This window comes from Cottoperca gobio, chromosome 22, assembly GCF_900634415.1.
Source record: "Cottoperca gobio chromosome 22, fCotGob3.1, whole genome shotgun sequence".
Taxonomy (NCBI): Eukaryota; Metazoa; Chordata; class Actinopteri; order Perciformes; family Bovichtidae; genus Cottoperca; species Cottoperca gobio.
Window position 1 is genome coordinate 2,239,675 of NC_041376.1, and position 12,560 is coordinate 2,252,234.

At 42.6% G+C, this 12,560-nt stretch overlaps 2 protein-coding genes across 2 annotated transcripts; one reads left to right on the top strand and one right to left on the bottom strand.

Moving 5' to 3' along the window:
- Nucleotides 1-956: 956 nt before the first annotated feature.
- Nucleotides 957-7,568, top strand: LOC115027465 (galectin-related protein B). Its single transcript, XM_029460818.1, has 4 exons — nt 957-1,079; nt 1,360-1,445; nt 6,175-6,355; nt 6,791-7,568. Exons 1-4 carry the CDS (start codon nt 1,053-1,055, stop codon nt 6,932-6,934), a joined length of 438 nt encoding a protein of 145 aa, XP_029316678.1. The 5' UTR covers nt 957-1,052; the 3' UTR covers nt 6,935-7,568.
- Nucleotides 7,569-8,535: 967 nt separating this feature from the next.
- Nucleotides 8,536-12,178, bottom strand: plek2 (pleckstrin 2). Its single transcript, XM_029461040.1, has 9 exons — nt 12,125-12,178; nt 11,716-11,880; nt 10,741-10,925; nt 10,573-10,664; nt 10,250-10,437; nt 10,062-10,163; nt 9,225-9,308; nt 9,018-9,096; nt 8,536-8,896 (listed from the first exon to the last, which is right to left on the bottom strand). Exons 1-9 carry the CDS (start codon nt 12,176-12,178, stop codon nt 8,769-8,771), a joined length of 1,077 nt encoding a protein of 358 aa, XP_029316900.1. The 3' UTR covers nt 8,536-8,768.
- Between the last annotated feature and the right edge of the window lie 382 nt (nt 12,179-12,560).

Consider the following 12,560-nt stretch of genomic DNA (forward strand, 5'->3'; position numbering starts at 1 on the left):
CAAACTACTACTACTTTTCGGAGAATATAATTATTAGTTTAAAAACATGAATACAAAAGTACAAAATACCAAATTATAGAAATAAACCAATAAACACTAGTGGAAGAAGTACTTAGATGTTTTACCTAAGTAAAAGTAGCAAAACTATAGTGTATTAGCATAAAAATATACATAAAAAAGTAAAAGTACTCATTATGCAGAATGACCCATTTCAGAATATTATATATTATATTATTGGGTTATAATTATTGATACATTAATGTGTCAATCACTTTAATGTTGCAGCTGGTAAAGGTGGAGCTGATTTGAACTAGTGTATCTACTGCTGGGTCGTCATCATCATTAATTCATTTATATTTTGTGAATCTGCAAAGTCATCAGTAAATAAAGTTGTCAAATAAATATAGTGAAGTAATTTTGTTTTACAATATTTGCCTCCAAAATGTAATGGAGTAGAAGTAAAAAGTTGCAAGTACCTCAAAATTATACCTAAGTACAGTACTTCCGTAAATGTACATTTATTTTGCTATTATTACTATTATTATTATTATTATTATTATTATTAATTAGATTCTGATTATTATCAATATTAATATTAACAGAGGAGAACAATACGTAGTCTACAAACAGGATGATATTGTACTTTCTTGATTAGTATTGAGATACCAGTTAAACGAAGATAACTGTGACCCGTGAAGGCAGCACCAGGTGAAGGTCGCGGCATGGAAAGGAAGCACACACGGTGTACTTTACCACAGACACGTGGTTGCAGATGCAACAAAGGATGAACAGTCAGTCCCCACAAACAAACTTCTTTAATCAACTTTTCATCCGAATAATTAGGATTGAACTGACACGTGTCTATTCTGCTTGTAATATATCCCCCTCCCTCTCCCTCTCTGCATGTCTCTCACCATCACCACTTCCAATTTGGGAGGCTGTCTCTATGACAACGTGGTACAGGCGGGGTCTGCCAGCTGGAGGCAGACTCGGTCAGTCCTCAGTTGGCATCACGGCTCGAAACCTCCACACTGTATCACGCCCAGAGTGGAATGGAAGAAAAGGACAAGACAGAAAATGTACGTAGCTGTGTGCTCTTTGTTGGCTTTGTGGCATGAATTGCAACGTGTCTGCACATTTATTGCATGTAGAATATGTGACTTCGGCCTGGCTACAGACAGCAGTTTGTGCAGCTGAGTCACTGGTTGCTAAAGATGTGGATCAATAAAGCTTTTGTTCCTGTCGGTGCTAAGGTTGCTGCTCACCGCGGATTAAAACACCAGCAGGCTGCATGATGAATGACCTGCATGCAGGCCTCATCCTGTATGACTGCTTATAAACACCTCTATTGTTTCACAGGGGGAGTACACCGGAGAGATAAAGGGTGGAATGCGGCCTTCAATGAAACTGGTTGTTATGGGAATTATTAACCAAAAAGCCAAGAGGTGAGTCCGCACACCTGTTTTCATTTTGTAATAAACAGCGGATTATTGATATACTGTTGCACACATGACGTGGCAGCCAATTAAAGCAAGCGATACAGTAAAAAATATACCCGGCTTGTAATGAAGCAGGATTTTAAAGTACCGTGTCCGTGTTTGAGTGCAGATGCCAAACACCCAGCGAGTCCCCGTTTTGGGAAAATATCTTTGTAAAGCCAGCGCGTCTCCTAATTATAGGTCCGTATGTGAGTGTGCGTGAGAGAGATGCAAGATCCCATGAAATGAAGTCACACTGGGATTTCTTCGGCTGATAACATCAGCTGGCTATTTACTCAGTCATCAATCACTTACAGTAAAAGACGTTAAACTGCACAAAGAACAACACTGCGAAAATAAACTGTGATGCAGAACTGTTTCATGTCAAGAAACTTATTTGTAGCTGCAGGAACATCTGGATTTAGGGACAAATGTTCTCAAAACTGAGCCTTTTATTTTATTTATCTTTTTTATTAATGATTGTGTTATCCAGGTTATTGTGATACTAAACCCACATCAACATGTGTTGTTCTGTGTCAGATCGGGCTCAAACGAAATGTATAAGACCAAAACCTGATGAAGATTTGTACAGAAAATGTTTGTTTGTTTTAGCATTGCTTTAAAACCAAAGATGAACACTGTAAAAATAAGTATTCAAACGATTTACTTAATAAAAGTAGTAATACCACAGTGTTAAAATACTTGTTAAGTACAGAAGTTATGGCAGCGAATGTACTTAAAGTATCAAAAGTATATATATAAAAGTACTATACAGTATGCAGAATGACAACTAACCTGCACAGGAACTTGCATTGAGTAAAAAGTGCAATATTTCCCTTAAATAAAGTAACATAAAAGGGAAATACAAGTACAAGTACCTCAAAATTGCACTTAAGTACAGTATTTGATCAAATGTAAATGTAAAACTAAGAATGTAATGAATCCTCTCTGGGAACCATCACCTTATCGTGGTGGAGAGGTTTGTGTGTCCCTATGAACCTGAGAGCTTTGTTGTCTGGAGCCTAGTGCTCCTGGTAGGGTCTCCCAAGGCAAATTGGTCTCAGGCGAGGGGCCAGACCCTGCCCGGAGGAAGCCAGGGACCCCCGCCTGGAGCCAGGCCCAGAGGGAGGGCCCGACAGCGAGCGCCTGGTGGCCGGGTTTGCCACGGAGCCCGGTCAGGCACAGCCCGAAGAAGCTACGTGGTGCCTCCCATCCATCCATCCTGTGGGCCCACCACTCATGGGAAAAACCGCTGTCACACAGGTGGCAGTGATGGTCAGGGACCTCGATGGACCAGACCCGGGCAGCAGAGGCTGGCTCTGAAGACATGGAACGTCACTTCTCTGTGGGAGAAGGAGCCGGAACTAGTGCGGGAGGTGGATCGCTACCAGTTGGATCTGGTGGGGCTTACCTCTACGCACAGTCTTGGCTCTGGAACCATACTCCTGGATAGGGGTTGGACTCTATTTTTCTCCGGAGTTGCCCAAGGTGTGAGGCGTCAGGCCGGGGTGGGGATACTCACTAGCCCCCGGCTGAGTGCCGCTACGTTGGAGTTTACCCCGGTGGACGAGAGGGTCGCCTCCCTACGCCTTCGGGTTATGGGGGGGGGAAAACTCTGACTGTTGTTTGTGCCTATGCCCAAACCGCAGTTCAGAGTATTCGGCTTTCTTGGAGACCCTGAATGGAGCCCTGCAGGGGGCTCCAGTAGGGGACTCCGTAGTTTTGCTGGGAGACTTCAATGCACACGTGGGAAACGATAGGAGACACCTGGAGAGGTGTGATTGGGAGGAAGGGCCTCCCTGATCTAAACCCGAACGGTCGTTTGTTGTTGGACTTCTGTGCTAGTCATGGAATGGCCATAACAAACACCATGTTCGAACATAAGGATGCTCATAAGTGTACGTGGTACCAGAGCACCCTAGGCCAAAGGTCAATGATCGATTTTGTAATCGTATCATCTGATCTGAGGCCGCATGTTTTGGACACTCGGGTGAAGAGAGGGGCGGAGCTGTCGACTGATCACCATCTGGTGGTGAGTTGGATCAAGGGGTGGGGGAAGACTCTGGACAGACCTGGTAAACCCAAACGGGGAGTGCGGGTGAACTGGGAACGTCTGGAGGAAGCCCCTGTCCTGGGGATCTTTAACTCACACCTCCGGCTAAGCTTTTCAGACATCCCTGTGGAGGTTGGGGGCATTGAACCTGAGTGGGCGATGTTCAAAACCTCTATTGCTGAAGCTGCGGTGATGAGCTGTGGTCTCAAGGTCTTAGGTGCCTCAAGGGGCGGTAACCCTCAAACACCGTGGTGGACCCCGGTGGTCAGGGAAGCCGTCCGACTGAAGAAGGAGTCCTTCTGGGTTATGTTATCCGGGAGGACTCCGGAAACAGTTGCAGGGTACCGAAGGACTAGAAGGGCGGCAGCCTCTGCCGTGTCAGAGGCAAAGCAGCAGGTGTGGGAGAAGTTCGGAGAAGCTATGGAGAAGGACTTTCGGTCGGCACCAAGGTGCTTCTGGAAAACTATCCGGCACCTCAGGAGGGGGAAGCGAGGAACCATCCAAGCTGTGTACAGCAAGGGTGGGACCCTGCTGACTTTGACTGAGAAGGTTATTGGCCGGTGGAAGGAGCACTTTGAGGAACTCCTGAATCCGACTAACACGCCCTCTATGGTAGAGGCAGAGCGGGAAGCTGATGGGGGATCATCGTCAATTTCCCTGATGGAAGTCACTGAGGTAGTCAAACAACTCCACAGTGGCAAAACCACAGGGGTTGATGAGATCCGTCCAGAAATGCTGAAGGCTTTGGGTGTTGAGGGGCTGTCTTGGTTGACATGCCTCGTCAACATTGCGCTGGAAGTCTGGGACAGTGCCTAGGGGTTGGCAGACCGGGGTGGTGGTTCTCCTATTCAAAAAGGGGGACCAGAGAGGGGTCACTTCTGAGGGCCATCCAATCCCTGTACACCCAAAGCGAGAGTTGTGTCCGGATACTCGGCAGTAAGTCGGACTCGTTCCCAGTGAATGTTGGGCTCCTGCCAGGGCTGCGCTTTATCACCAATCCTGTTTGTGATTTTCATGGATAGGATATCGAGGCGTAGTCGTGGAGGAGAGGGGTTGCAGTTCGGTGACCTGAGGATCTCATCGCTGCTCTTTGCAGATGATGTGGTCCTAATGGCATCATCGGTCTGTGACCTTCAACAGTCACTGGATCGGTTCGCAGCCGAGTGTGAAGCGGTTGGGATGAGGATCAGCACCTCAAAATCTGAGGCCATGGCTCTCAGCAGGAAACCGGTGGATTGCCTACTCCGGGTAGGGAATGAGCCATTACCCCAAGTGAAGGAGTTCAAGTACCTCGGGGTCTTGTTCGCGAGTGAGGGGACGATGGAGCGAGAGATTGGCCGGAGAATCGGAGCAGCAGGGGCGGCACTACAGTCACCGCACCGTTGTGACGAAAAGAGAGCTGAGCCAGAAGGCAAAGCTCTCAATATACCGGTCGATCTTCGTTCCTCCCCTCACCTATGGTCATGAAGGCTGGGTCATGATCGAAAGAACGAGATCACGGGTACAAGCGGCCGAAATGGGTTTTCTCAGACGGGTGGCGTCTCCCTTAGAGATAGGGTGAGAAGCTCAGCCATCCGTGAGCGACTCGGAGTAGAGCTACTGCTCCTTTACGTTGAAAGGAGCCAGTTGAGGTGGTTCATCTAGTAAGGATGCCACCTGGGCGCCTCCCTAGGGAGGTGTTCCAGGCACGTCCAGCTGGGAGGAGACCCCGGGGAAGACCCAGGACTCGGTGGAGAGATTATATCTCCTCACTGGCCTGGGAACGCCTCAGGATCCCCAGTCGGAGCTAGAGGATGTGGCCCGGAGAAGGGAAGATTGGGGTTCCTTACTGGAGCTGCTGCTGCCCCCGCGACCCGATCCCGGATAAGCGGTAGACGATGGATGGATGGATGAATTCTCCTGCAGGAATAAGCCAACGTTCCTTCTACACATTGTTTGTTAAGTGCAGCAGTGTGCTTTAAATAACTGTATCAAGTATAAATCTGTTATTCAGTCTTCTTCATTAAATGTCTTATTACTACGTTAGAGTTGTGATGAAGACCAGAAGATGTCACTGTTGTCCAAAGAATCTACGTTTATGTTTAAGAAGTAAAGAACACACAGTATTCAGATCCTTTACTCAAATTACAAATACTACTCTGAAACAATACTCTGATAAAAGTGAAAAGGCTGCTTTGAAAATACTAAAAGTAAACGTATGAGAGTATAATCAGAAGAATGTACTTAAAGTATAAAACGGAAAAATACAATAGTTTTATTATATCATTAGATTATTATTACTCATGCATAATAATAATTCAAATCTACATTAATTGATTAATTGTCTTTTCATAATATCATAAAATGGTGATAAAATCATTAATTAATAAAAAAATAATAATAATAATAATAATAATAATAAAAATAATAAAAATAAAATAATAAAAATAATAAAAAAATAAAAAATAATAATAATAAAAACAATTTAAATAATTTATAGGGAAAGCAACACATTTTTTTCACTTACATTTATTTTGTGTGCAAAAAAGTCTCTAAAGCTGTCAGATGAATGTAATGCCGTAAAACGGACAATATTTCCCTCTGAGCTGCGGTGGAGCAGGAGTATAACGCCGTCTAAACGTTGCACCACCTGTGTGTCTGCAGCATGGAGGTGATTCTGTCCTGCCTGCCTCTGGAGACGGACGCAGAGGCTGATGTGGGGCTTCAGGTAAAGGTGAGCTTCAAGGACAAGGCCGTGCAGCGCAACGCCCGCCTGGCCGAAGAGTGGGGGAGACCTGAAACTACCCTTTCATACTTTCCTTTTGCACCCGGAGAATCCTTCAAGGTACGTTTATAACCTCCAGTGTTTGTGTGTGAAGGCGACTCTAATGCAGAGTGACTGACAGCTGCACTTCAATAAACTTCTATAAATGCAGATTTGTCCAGAAGGAATTCATTATTTCAGATTGTATGAAGTAGCTTGCTGTATTGTTTGAGTTCTTCCTGTGGTTTGGTGTAAGTAGTTCTTTCTTTTTCAATGATTATTATTCATTAATATATATATAATATATATACTGTATGTCTGGGTCATTCTGCACAATGAGTACTTTTACTTTCAGTGCTTTAAGTATTGCTACTTTTGAGTGATACTCATACTGTTTTACTTTGTAGTATTGCTACTTTTACTTGAGTAAACCTGAATACTTCGTCCACTTCTGGTGTTTTCTGCATGAAGCTATGAATATGCATCTTTAAAGGGACTCTGCGTCCCCTCTGACAGATGGAGATAGTGTGTGAGCACCAGCAGTTTCGTATCTTGGTGGACGGACAGCCTCTGTGTGGATTCACCCACCGCGTCTCCCCGCTCGCCTCCCTCACTGCCTTACGCGTCTTTGGAGACCTACAGCTCACCAAGGTGGCCTAGCACCGAGACCCATGGGAGGATGTTTGGGGACAGTACACACACGGTTAGACAAAAGTGTTTGAGTGAATGAATGAGCCTCAATGGGGGAACAAAATGACACCTGCCTCGTAATCACGTGTTAAGTGCCTTCACTAGATTACCTGTTTGGAGACTTGAAGATAATGACTGAGTCGTCGATGTCTTAACTAAACTGAGGAATGTGATTTGAGCTCTAAGCTGTTATATTTCCCTCCCTGAGGAACTAACGTGGTGCTTCACTGCTGGTGTGAGTGCTGCATCCGTCAAATCTCAGACGCTTGTCTTTGATTTCTCTGGAGTTAACCTTTGAAAGCACTTACGTTTACGAGCGCTGCATGAAGATGAATGTTTTTGGACTGATTGTAATTCTGTGCCCGACTGTAACAGCTGTAAGAATAAGTACATTAGTGCATGCCCGTAATACACATTATGTCGCCTCCAGATTAAACACGAGCTGGAGGGATGATGTCACACGTTCTGTTGTTGTACCATTATCACCTTTGAACTCGCGCCCACTGCTGCGTGTACTTTTCTTTCCCCCCCCCTGAGCACTTTTTACGTGAATGTTTCATATTGACTTTACTCCACTGCAATAAATCACGTTTGGTTGATTTTCTTTCTTGTTTTCCTGCTTTGTGGTCGAGTAACTGCAACTTGGATTGAATCCAAAACCCTCTGTGCAGCATGATATTTATCCAAAGTGTTCACTTTGACTGGAACAAGCCTTGGAGCAGCAGCAGCTGAGTCACTCAGATAAAAGCTGACGCCGAGAGGGAGTGCCTGTCTGTGATGGCAGGGAGCAGCCGCCACTACAACATGACTCCAGAGGCTTCACGTGTCTCTGCTCGTACTTCCTCTTTGTGTCAAATCATTTAAATCAATGTACCATATAAAACCATCTCAGGGCAGATTTAATGCCTCTCAGAATGAAATTAAGATCAATTTTCCGTGCAATCTTTCCGCCATCCTGATCTGCGTGACGTTGATGTGAGATGCATTTGGTAAATTATAAAATATAATAAATAGACGTTAGCATTTATTTTGAGACTTTATAATGCAACGTCAAAAAAAACATGTCTTAGCATTGTTTAAGGCTTTTAAAAGATTGATTTCAGACATTTTACGCTTAAGGCTTTATTTTCTGATGCATGTTAAGACTTTTTAAGGATCCGCAGGAACCCAGGAGGTTCTCCAAGTTCCATTTAAGACCTTTTATACATGTTTCATGGTCAAAGTATAACATTATGATGGAAAACCAATAGACTTATCATTATTATTATATTATTTTAATTATATTATATGAATTATATTTTCTATATTTTCTTTTTTCTATTTCTTCATATTTGTTATATTTGTTATATTTTTTAATAATAATATATAATTATTTTTATTATTTTAATTATTTTAAATATTTTTTTGATATTTGTTTTATTATTATTATTTAAAATAATAATAATAATAATAATAATAATAATAATAATTATAGCCCCTTTTTGTAAAAACAAATCAGTGTAGGGAATAAAGCCAAAATGATTTTGTTTATTATTGAAAACATCTTGTACAACACATGAAAAACATTAAAACCTGAATTATAACAAAGCCATTGCTACGACTGTTGGGCTTTTAAAATCCTCTTTGCACAAAACTACAGAATAATCAAACTGAAAGCGTTTTAGAGAGAAATGTTTTGTGACACTTTCAGTTAAATTGCATGTTCCCAGTTGTTGCTACAGGATACATTCATGGAATGTGTAAATCTTTCTTCTTCATAGCTGCATAAATGACCTAAAGTAGTACAAAGTGACGTTTGTCTGCTCTATGTCTGCTGCCTGATGGCATCGATCCAGTCCATCTTCTGCTGCTGCGTCGGCGCCTGGATGAAGTAATGTGTGTCTGACTGAGTGATGATCTTAAACAAGTTCCCCTGAATGTTTCCTTTCACACCTGCGTGGGACGAGAACGCAGGTCAGGGAGGCAGAACCCACAGAATGAGATGAAAGCAGAAATAGAGCAGCTGGGACAACTTCTGTTGAAGCTCCTGCTGCAGCTGCAGACTCTGACTCACCTGAGGGAACTCCGTTATCGCCCAGAGAGGACACGAGACAGGCTCGCAGCGGGAAGCCGCCGGCGGGGCTGATGTCATCCTGAGAAAGAAGTGACAGGAGACTGAGTCAGATGTGTGGAGGTGAATCATAGAGATCTATGTTCATAAGTCAAATACACTTTACCAGGTAACAGATGTATTTCTTTACTTGTAGTTGTCTGTACTCACCCGGGTGGGATCATAGTAGTGAAGGTAAGCCGGCTCAGAGCGCAGCACAAACAGTCGCACCTTCCAGTTCTTCCTCCGGTGTCCCTGAGTTCAAAGTGCATTTCAAAGTTCAGTTCGGCATAAAAACAAAACATCCATAATTAAAATAGGATTAAAAGACACGAAAAAGTACATGAAACTATTCAAACAGTATATGTAGTTAAAAGTATTTATTATAGAATGAAAACATAGCGGCTGGTGCATTCTAGTGCACATCTAAGATGTATAAAATGTATAAAATGTGGGTTGCCAGGTTGTGAAACCCCCTTTTTCAGCCCTCTGTAGGTCAGTGACTCTTCTGCTGTTACTTTGTTTGTCTCTCCGGCCTGCTGGTGAATGAAGGATTCAAAAACGTAGAAAGGTTTTGATGAATTGAATTAATGGAGTCGAGTTTAACAAGAAAACTATCTGAAAACATCTGTTCACCAACACAAACACAACTCGTGCAGAATAATAAAGTCTCACTGATCCGGTCTGAGGCTGTAAGTAAAACAGGAGGACTTGGACAGAATGTGGTCGTGATGGTTTTGTTTGTTTCATGAGAAAATAGGTTAAAAATACAAATCTAGACTTTATTATACATGCATCTCAATGCTACGCTTTGTTTTCAGATAGTTCTGTTGTTAAACGCGACTCCATTCACTTGGACTTCTCTCCATCTTTAGATTCTTCGTTCATCGTGGAGGCCGGAGAGAAACACAAACGTTTCTGTCTCTGTATATAAAACTAAATATTGTTCATTTGTTTAGTTATGTTCCGGGCTGTTGTTGTACTATCAGGCCTGCTGACAGTGCTCACCTGTTTGAGCAGATATCCTCTCTTGATCACTTTCCCACTGAGCTCCACTGCAGACAGCGACGTCTCGGCCTTCACGCTGCCTCTCTTCTTCAAGCTGTCCGACTGATTCAACACAAACATGTTGAACACACATTGTAAACACTTTGTGTGGAACACGTCGTTAGTGTGCAGAGACTGCTGCTACTCACAAAGCTGTACAGGGCGGTGGAGTCGTCCATGAACTGCTCGCTGGGGCCGGCGGTGCGGAGAGCCTCCACACTCTTCAGGCCGACGGTCCGCAGGAAGCCCTCCTCCTGCAGGACGGAGGCCAGCGTCATGGCCTCCGTCCGGGTCAGAACCAGCTGCATGAACACCATCCAGTCCACCACCGCTGAACCTGCAGGGACATCACGTTTACATACACATACAGGAGATAGATGCACATGTGCATTGCTATAGACATCTTAAATGTTATAAAGATGGATGCCTTTAACATCCTCTGAGAAGATGCAGAAGAATAAAGATGGCTCACCTGAGAAACAGTTGCTGTAAGTGCTGCCATGCTCCACATGGCTGCTCATCTTGATCCCGCTGTGGACGTCGTACATGGAGTCCAACACTTTGCTTTAGAAGAGACAGAAGTAAGATGTCTGCAGGCATGAGACAGTGAACACAGTGAGACGGTGTTTGTAACACTCACCTCAGATTGATGTCACGCAGTTGGGATCCTGCAGCTTCTTGCTGGTTTGCCACCTTCACACCTTCAGGCGCCCGCAGCTTGTCGACCGCAGCGGTGATGTCACCCGCCCAGTCATCTCTCTCGTCCCGGGAACAAGCCTCCAAGAAATGATCCGCCCCGTTCTTAGTCTGGAGCTTAAACACCAGCTGGGGCAACATATACAGGAAGGAGATTTAGTTGCCAAATTTGGACCAATAACAAATAGTTCTTCAAAGGTGGAGATCAGGTCCCGACAAAACCGCAGCCTGAGGCGGAACATGTGAGAGGATGAGGGAGAGGCGGCGCTGCTGAAGCTGCACCTTCAGGATCACCAATAACAACATAAACAAAGAAAACGCATCACATCTGGGACATGCACAACGTGTCGTCTTACAGTCTAAATTCAAATGTTTACATTCTGCAAATATATTATTGTTTTTATGACATAATGAAGGCGCATTCATTCATTCATTATTTGCATTTGAATGATTTTATGGAAACTGAATTTGTGTTTTTCTCTCCTTTTTTAGGACATAAGACATAAAACTTATAGAAATGTTTTAAACAGGAAATCTGGATTCAAACTTCAGACACACAAAACGTTTCTTATAATAATAATAATAATAATAATAATAATAATAATAATAATAAGTAAATAAATAAGTAAATAAATAAGTAAATAAGTAAATAAATTAATGAATGAATAAAATAAAATAAATTTAAATTAAATTAAAAAGATTCCAAATAAATAAATACAAAAAATAATAGAAAATAAATATTTGATAATAATAACTTGTTTGTATTTTAAAAATGTAATTTGTATAATTATTTTTAGATGTTTGATAATAATAATAATAATAAAATATTTGAAAAAATATATTAATATAATAACATTTAAATAAAATAAATAAATGTGTCTTCTAACACTTTGTAACCCTCGAGTCTGAAATAACTCACCGGTCGATTTTCATACTCAAGAAAAGGACAAGTTATCTCACAGTCCTTCAGGAGGACTTTCCCTCGCTGACACGAGTCTCTTTTGCCTCCATCATACTTGTAATACAGCAGCTTGTCTGGCATCAACACGAACCAGCGCGGCTTCCAGTTGTGTACAAGATGTCCCTGTAATCACATCAACAAGGATCCTAAATGTGTTAGCAACATATCCTCCTCTTCTTCCAGACGCCGTATCAACATCACAGGAACACTTCCAATGGGTTAATTGGATTTTTGTGATTAAAGTTAATTAAAAAACTAATTTTAACAAATAAAACTATAGATACTTTTACCATCTGCTACATCCCTAACTACTCCTTTAATCTAGACTTTACACATGTTTATTCTGTATTTCTGTTTAAAGTCTCACCCTTTTCACCAGGAATCCTTCTCTTAGAGTCGTGTTTTTCTTGCCTGCATCCATTCTGCTCGCTGTGATCTTAGTAATTGAGCTTTGCCTGTTCCTGCCTGCTCAGGTTTATGAATGTCTTCTCAATGAGTGCGTCACCCTGTTCACACCCAGACACACTCACAGCTTGCTCAACACTGCGAGGCCGAACTGATCCTGCACTGTCTGCCAGTGATCACACGAGGGCGCAGCGACTCCTGCAGACGAGCAGGAAACATGTTTATTGTCATTTGCACCAGAAAAGTTGATCTCAAGCTCGCTCTAATAATACTCATTTAAACATGTGTTAGAGGTCAATCCTGCAAGTAAAATAAAACACATCTACAATATTGTTTTATAGGATTTCTTCATGTTATTTTATTCTATATTTATGGTTCTTGATTTTTTGCAATACTTG